We start from the raw sequence: 13,121 nt of genomic DNA on the forward strand, positions 1-13,121 counted from the left end.
ATGCATGATTTTCAAGAATTTCAAGAGCATGAATTTTAGATTTTAAGGGTTTGAAGAGCATGTTATGTGATAGTATGAAATCGTGAAGTATACGTCGTTCTTGTCATGTTCTTGAATTTGATTCAAGAGCTACATGTTTCATCTAAGTTTTTATGTGTTCTTGAAGTTTCAAGGGATGTTTTATTTAAAGGATATAGCTGGAGGAGTAGAAAATATCATATTTTGAATTATTGAATTAGTTTGAGTGAAAGTTTTGAAATGTTACTTATGTTGGATTGTTCCGGATTAGCGGCACTTGTTACTATTTTGAAGATCAAAATTAGTGTAGTGATCCAAATGATATGACGCTAATTGTATTTGAAAAACAACTTATTTATCTACAACTTTCATGTTTTGAGTTTTGTCAAAATCATTTTGAAAGATTGGTCAAAATCATCCCAAAGTGTGTCAAGTATTTTGATTTCCCGGCAGTGACACATCTGGGGTGAATGAGCATAACTTTTTACTGCAAATTCCAATTAAGGTGCAGTTTTCGACATTAGAAAGCCAATATCAAGGGCTAAAACTTTCATGTTTACCACTTTTCCGAATTCCGACTGCAAAATAGAGTTTAAGAATGAACAAGCAGACCCATCAGCAGGGTATGCGCGCCCGCGCCCGAAAAGTAGCGCCCCCGTGCATGGCCTTCTGATTTGAAGCTTTATTTATGTTATTTTGGGGTCCTAAATTCATGGTTATGATCTTTAAAGGCTTATAAAGTATATTTAAGAATTCTTATGCAAAAAGTTTCAAGTTTTAAGTCAAGAACGACTTACGTGGATCGATTACGTTATGTGACGCATGTACATGTCTATGTTTCATTCATGAAACCTATGTTCAATATGAAAGTATGATTTTTATCACTTATGACGTGCATGAAGTTATCGAGTAAAGTTTAATGTTAATGAAATGAAAGTTATGACAGAAATTACGATGATATGATGATGCTTCATAAGAAAATGATATGTTATAATGATATGATGATGAAATGAAAGATGATGAAGCATGAATGAATAATTTTATGATGAAGCATGAAGATATGATATGTTGATGCATGAAAATATTTTGATGTTTTATGTGTCTTTGTGGTGGCAATACGGGACTGGTACTCCGGTTTGGGCTCCGGAGGGACCTTTCCAAATATGGCTCAATGTACGGGTTAGGTCCTCCGGGATGAGCTCCGGAGGGGCCTCCAAAAATGAAAGAATGTTACGAGGCGTAATGCCATATGATTGTTGATCAACAAGAAAAGATGAATGTGCCCATTATGACGGTTGCCACAATTTTGCATAATTCGTCACCAAATGATAAGTTTATGTTATGTTATGTTATGTTATGTTACGTTTAATTAATAATTGAAATCTCATGATTTTTACTGCATACTCTTGCTGAGTCTTTAGACTCACTATACTTGAATAGTGCAGGTAATGAGGAAGACATTTATGCATATGTCGACGAGTTCAATGCCGGACATGAAGAAGAGCAAGGAGTCGGACCGGCGGGCGATGCATGAGTGTGTTATGTGATGAGTGTGTTATGTGATGAGTGTGTTACGTACTGAGTATGTTTGTGTCAAGTTAATGAACTAAATGTTGTTAGGTTGATTGAAGAAAATACGCTTTAATTGTTTCAAATTGTTATGATTTGGTTTGTAAACTATTTTGAAATGTTTTTAAGTAAGGTTTGATGTATGCATACATCTTTAAAAAATTTTCTTTTCCGCAAAGTGTTTTATGGTCATATTAGTTTGGTAACATCTTCATCGGTTGAGGGCGTTACAGTTTGGTATCAGAGCAGTTCGCTCTGGGTTTTCTTAAAACACTCATGCATACTCGCCACGACTCCAACGCTCCGTCTTCATGTCTGTAAGTTATGATGTTTATTCGATCATGTGTATGATAATGCGATGAGATAATGTATGCATGTTACATGTTAAAGTATATTTACGTATTGAATTGTGACTGAGCGGTGTGGATAATATTGGACTTTAGGACTATGGCATCACGTAGGGGAAATAACACCAACGCCAACGCCAATGCCGCTAACAACAACCATAATGATTGCGGGCCAGATAGTGAGAACAATCAAAACAACCAGTTTTTGACGGGATTAACTGCTCTGCTTCAAGAGCAAAGCCGTGCTCAGGGGCTCAAATCCAACAGTTGCTTCAAGCCCAGACAGCTAATGTCGGAAATAACCATCCTGCGGCTAATCAAAACCCTATCTACAAAAGGTTCTTAGAGTTGGGACCACCTGAGTTCAAAGGAGAGACTGATCCTTTGATTGCGGAACAATGGTTCCAAGCTATGGAGACTGCTTTTGAATTCATGCAGATCACGGATGCGGATAGATTGAGATGTGCTACCTATATGTTCCGTGATGACGCTCGTGTTTGGTGGAATGGAGCCAAAGCAGCGTTGAACCTAACCACCCTTACTTGGAATGGATTCAAGGATGTGTTCTACGGCAAATATTTCACGGTGAGCACCCGAAACAGGTTGGCTAGAGAGTTTTTGGAGATCCGTCAAGGAAACATGTCAATTGCGGAGTATGTAAAGAAGTTTGAAAGGGGAAGATACTTTATACCGATGATTTCTGGTGACCCTGCTGAAGAGTTGAAACATTTCACAGAAGGATTGAATGCCTTCATCAGAAAGGATGTTAGACTAAGTGGAGCGAAAAATTACAAAGATGCGGTGGATCAGGCCATGTTGTCCGAAAAGGACAGAAACGACATTATCAGAGAGTCACAAGTAAAAAGATCTAGTTATCAGAATCGGGACCAACAAGGAAATGCTAACAGAAAGAGACCGTACAAAGCCCCACCCCAACACCGACCATACCAACAGCAGCAGCATCGACCTCAGGGGCAGAAACAATTGGCTCTACCAGCACCAAAACCGGCGATTGCACCAACAGCTTGTCAAAAATGTGGAAAACTTCACTCAGGTCAATGCATGGCAGGGACTGGAGTATGTTTCCTTTGCAAAAAGCCAGGGCACTATCGAAAAGATTGCCCTCAATCCAAAGAACCAGTAAGAGGACGAGTTTTTGCAATGGCACATGATCAAGTGGATCCGAATACAGCTATAGTTATAGGTATGATTAATGTTTCCAGTAATCCCGCTTATGTCTTAATTGATACTGGAGCTACACATTCATTCATATCTGTTGAATTTGTTAATAAATCGGGTTTAGTACCGGATAATTCAATATCGAGATTTAGTATATCCTTGCCTTCAGGGGAAGAATTGAGTAGTGATTTGATCATCAGAGGATGCAGTATACAGATGCAAGGTCATGAGTTGTATGCTGATCTTATTATCCTCAAAATGTCGGACTTTGACGTGATATTTGGTATGGATTGGTTGTCTTGTTACGAGGCTACCATAGACTGTAAACGGAGGACGGTTTACTTGAAAACTAAGGATGGAGAAACGTTTCTATTCTATGCCACACCGAAAAATAATTCATCTCTTTTAATTTCAGTAGGTAAGGCATGGCAACTGTTGAATAAAGGATGTGCAGGTTTCCTCGCAAGTGTCACTTGCGACCAAGAATTACCTCGATCGAAACTTGAAGACGTCGAGGTAGTGAGAGATTTCCCAGAAGTATTTCCTGATGATATTGCAGGATTACCTCCGGCTAGGGAGGTAGAATTTGGGATTGAATTAATGCCCGGAACCCAACCAGCTTCCAAAGCACCATACAGATTAGCACCGACTGAAATGAAATAATTGAAGGAGCAACTACAAGAGCTACTCAATAAAGGCTTTATTAGACCGAGTATATCGCCTTGGGGTGCACCGGTATTGTTTGTCAAAAAGAAAGATGGGTCTATGAGACTGTGCATCGATTATAGAGAGCTGAATCGAGTAACAGTGAAGAACAAATATCCACTACCAAGGATTGATGATTTGTTTGATCAGTTACAAGGGGCAGTAGTATTCTCCAAGATCGATTTGAGATCAGGTTATCACCAATTGAAGGTGAAATATGAAGATATTCATAAGACGGCTTTCAGGACTCGTTATGGCCACTACGAGTTTTTAGTCATGCCATTTGGAGTTACCAATGCACCGGCAGTATTCATGGATCTTATGAACAGAGTGTTTCAGCCTTTCTTAGATCAGTTTGTCATAGTATTCATAGATGACATACTGATTTACTCTCGTAGTTCAGATGAGCGTCGTCAGCATCTAACTACAGTCTTGCAGATTCTGAAAGAAAAACAATTGTTTGCTAAGTTCAGTAAGTGTGAATTTTGGCTGGAACAGATTGCATTTTTGGGTCACATAGTTTCGGCTAAGGGAATAGTGGTTGATCCAGCAAAGATAGAAGCAATTAAAAATTGGGTTACTCCAAAGAATGCTACAGAGATACGGAGTTTCTTGGGATTAGCGGGTTACTATAGGAGATTCATTCAGGATTTCTCCAAGATAGCGCTGCCACTAACGTCATTAACTCGCAAAAGTGTGAAGTTTGAATGGTCTAATCAGTGTGAGAAAAGCTTTTTAGTGTTAAAGAAAAAGTTGATGACAGCACCAGTACTAGCCATACCAGAAGGAACAGGTCGATTCGTAATTTATACAGATGCTTCCAAGAGTGGATTAGGGGCTGTCTTGATGCAAGATGGAAAGGTGATAGCATATGCTTCACGACAGTTGAAGATTCATGAAAAGAATTACCCTACCCATGACCTTGAATTGGCAGCAGTTGTCTTCGCACTCAAACTATGGAGACATTACCTTTATGGTGAGAAGTGTCAGATTTTCACTGATCATAAGAGTTTGAAGTACTTCTTCACCCAGAAGGAGTTGAACATGAGGCAGAGAAGATGGCTCGAATTGGTGAAAGATTATGACTGTGATATTAGCTACCATCCGGGTAAAGCTAATGTAGTAGCAGATGCTTTGAGTCGTAAATCTGCAACCTTGAACAAAATGACAACTCAACAAGAGTTGATTGCAGATTTTGAACGACTCAGATTGGAAGTAGTTGAGCCAATGGAAGTTTGTGCCCTATCAGCCTTAACAATGGTTCCAAGTTTGCTCGACAAGATTCGAACAGGTCAGGCTTCAGACCAGCAATTATTAACTTGGAAACTTAAAGATGAAGCTAAAGGGGGTGCATTGTATACAGTGAAGGATGGAATCGTGCATCACAAAGGGCGAAAGTGGGTACAAGCAGTAGATTCACTGAGGGAAGATGTGATGACTGAGGCTCACACTGTACCATATTCTATTCATCCAGGGAGTACAAAGATGTTCAAGGATTTACAGATGCTATACTGGTGGCCAGGTATGAAGAAAGACATCGTTAAGTTTATTAGCGAATGTTTGACATGTCAACAGGTCAAAGTTGAACATCAAAGGCCAGCAGGACTTCTGAAACCATTACACATTCCCACTTGGAAATGGGAAGATGTCACCATGGACTTTGTGATTGGACTGCCAATTACACAACAAAGAATGAATTCAATATGGATAATAGTTGATAGGTTGACGAAGTCAGCTCACTTTTTACCAGTTAGAAACAACTTCTCGATGAATCAATATGCAGAGTTGTATATTCGAGAGGTAGTTAGATTGCATGGAGTTCCAGCAAGGATAATCTCTGACAGGGATCCCAGGTTCACATCGAACTTTTGGAAGAGTCTACATCATGGATTGGGGACAAAGTTAGCCTTCAGTACAGCTTTTCATCCACAAACAGATGGACAATCTGAGCGAGTGATTCAGATACTGGAGGATTTACTTAGGGCTTGCATGATTGACTTCGGAGGAAATTGGGAATCGAAGTTGCCTTTAGTGGAGTTCACATATAACAATAGTTATCAAGCTACTATTGGAATGGCTCCTTATGAGGCTTTGTATGGGAGAAAATGTAGGACTCCATTGCATTGGGATGAAGTTGGAGAAAGAGCTATATTGGGGCCAAAAATAGTGCAACAGACAATCAACTTGATAGCAAAAGTCAAGGACAGAATGTTGACAGCACAAAGTCGACAGAAAAGCTACGCTGATAAGAGGCGTAGAGACTTGGAGTTTTGTAGGAAAACTGGCGAGTTCCCAGACCAATTACGATTGATACCCGGTGCAGCGGAAGTTTAAAAATTTTTCATGGAACGTTTCCATGGTATGGGTATCAACTGTTCATCGATTGAATTACGTGTGTGTAAAATTTAAATAACAATTAAATAAATTTTACCTCAAATCTCGCAACGAGATTAATGGACACCAACAGAACAATTCTGCTCTTGTTGTCTCTCCCTGGAACCGATGAACGCCTTCAATCAGGTCCACGAACAGAGGTTTAATCCCTCTGATAGATTGCACTAGAAAATCTATCAGAAGTTTTCTGCGAAGAGAATACACGAATTTGATTCGTTATTCCTGACTGCAATTCAAAATCACAGACCGGAATTTCTCGGGCAGAGGGGAGGGGTCGGCCGAAAACGTTTTGAGAGAGAGGGTTTCGAAAATCCTGTCTCAAAAATTATGACCTATTGTGTATAATTTCTGTACTGAAATAACTTATTTATAATGCAGGCCACTAACACCTTAGGGCCCATTAGTCATAAGCTGGGGCCCGACAAGCAAAGCCCGCTCGTTCAGAAATTAATATAAAATTCATCGTGACTCCGATTGATGAAACGATTTCACCAATGTGCACAGAAACCATTTCTGCACGTTTTAAAGTCAAAATAAATTTTCCTGAATCCGAATTCAGTGGTTTCCAAAAATGTCCATCCCTATGTCATTTTAGGAAATCCTACTCCCTTACTCCTATTTAAGAAGTCCAACTCCTTAGTTCATTAAATTTAACTCTTTAAATTTAACTATCTCAACGGGGATTAAAACTCCATTACACTGTGTGACCCTCAATGGTTCAGGGATACAGCTAGCCGTGGGCTCACAACTCCTTGTGACTCGGAACAACACTTTCCAACTTGCCCAACGAATCATGGTAAAGCGCCTAGCAACATCGCCCCATGATTCCCTAGGTATCACTGATAGTGCCTACAAGAACCAGTAGATTTTGGTTAGCGTACAGTACGGTCCCTTCATCCATATATCCCGATCGAATCAACAACCATTGGTATATCGAGAGTCGCTCAAGATTCGATAACTATGCAATACATCTTGAAGATCAAATTAGTGACATCGCATGTGCTACTAAGAAACCATTTCTTAAATCACATCAAGTACTCTGGCCAGAGATTTGTCACACTAATATCTCCTCAGATCGCATAGGATATCCACACTCGCAAGTATGTGGTGAATCCTTGACAACAATGCATTGACTCCTACATGTGTCGTAACTGTACCCAATCTCGACACCTGATGACCCCCTCAGAGTCGGTAAACGAGTCAAAGCACAGTACTAGCATATAGAGTCTCCATGATGTTTCAAGTCGTAAGGACTAATGGTGTACAACCAAAACCGCGGACTTTATCCACTCGATAAGTGATAACCACTTGGAAAGTCCGGATAGGGTAGTTCGACTATTCATCCTATGAATATCCATTTGCATGCTTCGAACATCTCCATGTTCCCTACCAATGAAACGTGGTACTCCGCATCGCAAATGCTAGTCTCAAACTCGAGCGATCCTTATCCTTATTATCGGACGGCTCAATCGACTAGGAACGGTTTTAGAATATACAGTGACTATAAGATGTATTTCATGATAGACATCTCCATGTTCTACCACATCTTACATACACTATAGTATATTCAAGGTCTTTATCAAAACAACAATAGTATATCACAATATAACAATATGAAGTAATATAAAGTCATTGCCATAAAAGTGTAAATAATATTAAACAAAAGATTGTTTATACAAAGAGTCAACAAAGCCCATAGCCACACAGTTGGCTCACTGGGCACCCACTCTTACAATCTCCCACTTGCCCTATAGCCAACTAGTCATACTACGTAGACCCATTGCTTCGCGATGTTTGTCAAACAATGGTCCTGGCAAAGGCTTAGTAAGTGGATCAGCGATATTGTCTGCAGAGGCCACTCGTTCGACACTGATGTCTCCTCTTTCCACAATCTCCCGGATTATGTGGTATTTCCTCAGTACGTGTTTGGATCTTTGATGAGACCTTGGTTCCTTTGCTTGAGCAACGGCACCCGTGTTGTCGCAGTACACCGGGACTGGACCAACAAATTCAGGAATGACGCCCAACTCTTGGACGAAATTCCTCATCCAAACGGCCTCTTTAGCAGCAGCTGATGCTGCAATGTATTCAGCCTCAGTGGTGGAATCCGCTGTGGTGTCCTGCTTGGAACTCTTCCAAGAGACAGCACCGCCATTGAGCATGAACACAAATCCAGAGGTTGACTTCGAGTCATCCACATCACTTTGGAAGCTAGAGTCGGTATAGCCTTCCAGTTTGAGTTCTCGTCCTCCATAAACCATGAACATATTCTTAGTCCTTCGCAAGTACTTAAGAATGACCTTCACGGCTTTCCAATGCATCTGACCAGGATTAGACTGATATCTGCTCGTGACACTCAGAGCAAATGCTACATCCGGTCTGGTAGATATCATCCCATACATGATACTACCTATAGCTGACGCATATGGTACATGTGTCATATTCTCTATCTCTGCATCAGTCTTGGGACACATAGACTTGGATAGAGAAACTCCATGACACATGGGTAGATGTCCTCTCTTGGACCCATCCATTGAAAACCGTTTCAATATGGTATCGATGTAGGTTGATTGAGTGAGTCCTATCATTCTCTTAGATCTATCCCTATAGATCTGTATCCCAAGAATGTAGGATGCCTCACCCAAATCCTTCATCGAAAATCTACCTGATAACCATATCTTTGTTGACTGCAACATCCCTACATCATTCCCAATGAGTAGGATGTCATCAACATAAAGTACTAAGAATGTTACCGCATCCTTAACTACTTTCTTGTACACGCAAGGTTCCTCCGGGTTCTTGATGAAACCAAAATCTTTTATTGTTTCATCAAATTTCTGGTTCCAACTTCTTGATGCTTGTTTTAGACCATAAATTGATCTCTGAAGCTTGCATACCTTATGCTCGCTTCCCATGGATGTGAACCCCTCAGGCTGCTTCATATAGATTTCCTCCTTAATGTCTCCATTAAGAAAAGCAGTCTTCACATCCATTTGCCATATCTCATAGTCATACCATGCAGCTATGGCAATTAGGATTCTTATGGACTTGAACATTGCAACTGGTGAAAAGGTTTCGTCATAGTCAACTCCTTGCCTTTGAGTATAACCTTTAGCCACCAATCGCGCCTTGTAGGTCAATACCTTACCATCAGGCCCAAGCTTTCTTTTGTAGATCCATTTACACCCTATTGGAACAATTCCATCGGGAGGATCCACTAAAGACCAGACTTGGTTAGTATGCATCGAATCCAATTCAGACTGCATAGCTTCAAGCCATAAATTCGAATCCGCATCAGAAATTGCTTCCTTGAAGCTTCTTGGATCACATCCAATGTCGGGTTCATCTTGACCCTCTTCAAGAAGAAGACCATATCGAACTGGAGGTCTAGAAGTCCTCTCGGATCTTCTAGGTGCAGGCGTGTTCAGCAATGGTTCCTGAGGTGTGGGATCGTTATTTTGTATTTCGTGTTCTTCTCGAACTTCTTCGAGTTCCATCATCTCGCCTTTCTTATCCAATAAGAACTCCTTCTCCAAGAAGGTGGCATTCCGTGAAACAAACACCTTTGTTTCAGCAGGATAATAGAAATAATATCCGATTGAATTCTTCGGATACCCCACAAAATAACACAAGCTGGATCGACTATCCAACTTATCTCCCACTGTCCGCTTCACGTAAGCAGGACATCCCCAAATCCTTAAGTATGAATACTTAGGAGCTTTGCCATTCCATAACTCGTATGGTGTTTTGTCCACTGCTTTAGTGTGGACGTTATTCAACAACAATACCGCCGTTTCAAGCGCATAGCCCCAAAACGAAGGTGGAAGCTCAGTGAAGCTCATCATAGATCGAACCATGTCCAACAAAGTTCGATTACGACGCTCCGATACACCATTAAGCTGGGGTGTCATAGGAGGAGTCCACTGAGAGAGAATCCCATTCTCTTTTAGATAGTCCAAAAACTCGGTACTCAAGTATTCTCCACCTCGATCCGATCGAAGTGCTTTAATACTTTTACCTAGCTTGTTTTCTACTTCAGCCTTGAATTCTTTGAACTTTTCAAATGCTTCAGACTTATATTTCATTAAATATAAATACCCATACCTTGAATAATCATCAGTAAAGGTAATGAAGTAGGTGTGGCCATGTTGAGTCCCTACTCTAAATGGACCACAAACATCTGTATGGATCAAATCCAACAGATTTCGACTACGCTCAGGCTTCCCCTTAAAAGGAGATTTAGTCATTTTCCCTTTTAGGCAGGATTCACAAGTAGGTAGAGAGTTAATATCAGACATATCAAACATGCCCTCTCCCACTAGCTTGTTCATCCTCCTTGAGGAAATATGACCTAGTCTAGCGTGCCAAAGGTTTGCCGGGTTTTGACTATCGATTTTCCTTTTGTTTGTTGTCGCCGGTTTGTCAATACAATTCACTGGAACGTCTTTTAGTTTTAAATTGTATAGATCGTTTTCAAGTTGTCCATTTCCAATTAAACATTCATTCTTGTAAATATTGCAAATCCCATTCACAAAATTACAAGAATAACCATCTCTATCAAGCATAGAAATAGAAATAATGTTTTTAATTAAATCTGGCACAAATAAAACATCTCTCAACAATAATTTAAAACCGTTCTGCAAAAATGTCTCCTATAGCTTTGGATTTATCTCTGGAACCATTCCCGAGCCTTGACTGGGTCTCACCCATCCTTAGCCTATTACTTCTTGTCATCATTTGCAACTCATTGCAAATAGGAGATCTACATCTGGTATCCAATACCCAAGAAGTAGTATTAAGAAAAACATTTTAATGTAAAACATACCCTTTGCAGTTCGCAACTGCTTGAGGTATTCCTTGCAGTTACGTTTCCAATGACTGGGTTTCTTGCAATGATGGCAAACTTGTTTAGACTTGTCCAATTTTGCATGTAACATTTGGCCTTGAGATCATGGTCCAACCATTTCTCTAGTTCGGCCAACCTTTCGGCAGTTACATCAGCCGGGGCTGTTTTCGGAGAAGCCTTTTCTAACACTTTAGAAAATCTTTTCCGAACTTAGGACAATCTTAACTTATGGAATCATTCTGTATTGTTTGCGTCAATAAGTTTGTTTTGTTGGAGAACAGAAGCATGTGGATTACTGAGATAAAACAGACAATTATCGATGATTGTTTAAATAATTTACTAAGACATAAAATTGGCGAATTTTATTTTATGAATCTCACTCCCACTATTTTAACGATTTCACCACCCTCTAGTGAAAACGGGAAACTTTTTCCTTAGTGAGAACATGGAGTCCAATTGACAAACTTATGGTCCCGAATAATATCAGCCAACCATAATTCTCAAAAGGTAGAGCCCAATTGCTTCCAAAGCAACCCCCATGTGTTTACCTCATGTCCAATAAGGGCCCAATAATATGACGCCGTTTAAAGTGACATGTCAAGATGACCCATCAATATTAAGTTGTGATGGACGGTCGCCATGTGGATCCCCCAATAATATGAGCCGATCCCATGGGAGTTCCACCCAACTTACAACATTTGTCGATCCAATGTACAGCTTTCCGACGGACGGGCCCCCCCAATAATATGAGCCGGACCGTATCCGCGGGTAGCGTCACATACATTGACCGTTGATGGAAGGTAGGAACATTTAAACAATATTTAAATTTCCTTTATTTATCTTGATATAAATTTTAAATCATATTTAAAATGAGGGATTTTATTTATAAAAATATTTGTCTCATCATATTTAATTTATTGCATGCATTGCCGGATTCATGCAATTTATGTCTAAACATGCATACAATCATAATATCACATATTATATAGGATGATCGATTCCATTTCTAATTGACCCGTGGTTGCCAATCACGGGTCTTAGTCCAATCCTAGGTAATATGCAGTATGCAAATGCAATCCTATTACATATGCTTCCAATTTACATTTCTTCAGTCTTCATTGTCTGCTGGGCCCACCATCTTCAAATCTTGATCTCCCACTAAATCTAATGTATTTACAATAAATAACAATGACAAGTAGGGGATACATTTTTAGGGGGTGGGAACGGGCTATAAACCAAGCCCACTTTTATTACATATGACATTCATATCGGGCCATAAACCAGGCCCATTAATAAAACCAACAACAATAAAGACAAAATGTAAATTCCTAACATACACCTACAAAATTGGTCATGGCAATCGATCATCCTTATCCAATAACATTTAATTCAAAATTAATTTATTGGATAACATGCTGTGGCAATTCAAATTTAAACAAGATAAAATCATATTTTATATATAAAATCACATTTCACATATAAAATCATATTTTATCTCCATATCAAATAAAATCATATTTTATCTATAAAATCCAATTTTACAAATAAAATCATATTTTACTCAATATATCATAAGATCATATCTTATCATCAATTGTACCAAAATAATTGATTTCAAAATTCAATTTACGGATAAAATATTAAAATTTTCCAAAAATTCAAATTTATCCAAAATCAATTTTAAAATTTACGGACTCGAACAATTCGATCCGAAATCTCGTGAACCAATCAAAAACAATTTTTGACCGGACCAAAAATAAAATTTTAACATATTAAAATTAATTTTTAATAAAATATTAATTTTTCCCGCGGGCCACCCGGGACACTCCCGGGTTGGCCCGCACCCGGGGCGCGGGCCGGGGCAGCCCGGCTGCCCCCTTAGGGCAGCAACGCTTGCTGCCCTGGCGGCGCCTGGCGCCGCCGCTGGGCGGCGCCGAGCGCCGCCCCTGGGCAGCGCCGAGCGCTGCGCTGGGCAGCGCACAGCGCTGCCCTAGGCAGCGCCGTGCGCCCCCTTTGGGCGGCTCCGTGCGCCGCCCCTGGGGGCAGCGACCATCGCTGCCCCC

At 40.1% G+C, this 13,121-nt stretch overlaps 1 protein-coding gene across 1 annotated transcript in view; it reads left to right on the forward strand.

Moving 5' to 3' along the window:
- The first annotated feature begins 2,345 nt into the window (after window positions 1-2,345).
- LOC140872253 (uncharacterized) overlaps window positions 2,346-13,121 on the forward strand; it is a 41,896-nt gene continuing 31,120 nt past the window's right edge. Inside the window, exons 1-4 of the mRNA XM_073275070.1 lie at window positions 2,346-3,138; window positions 3,238-3,692; window positions 4,317-4,794; window positions 4,942-5,771. Coding sequence (XP_073131171.1) covers window positions 2,346-3,138; window positions 3,238-3,692; window positions 4,317-4,794; window positions 4,942-5,771 — 2,556 coding nt within the window. The remainder of the gene's footprint in view (window positions 3,139-3,237; window positions 3,693-4,316; window positions 4,795-4,941; window positions 5,772-13,121) is intronic.

This window comes from Henckelia pumila, chromosome 1 (assembly GCF_033568475.1).
Source record: "Henckelia pumila isolate YLH828 chromosome 1, ASM3356847v2, whole genome shotgun sequence".
Lineage (NCBI taxonomy): Eukaryota > Viridiplantae > Streptophyta > Magnoliopsida > Lamiales > Gesneriaceae > Henckelia > Henckelia pumila.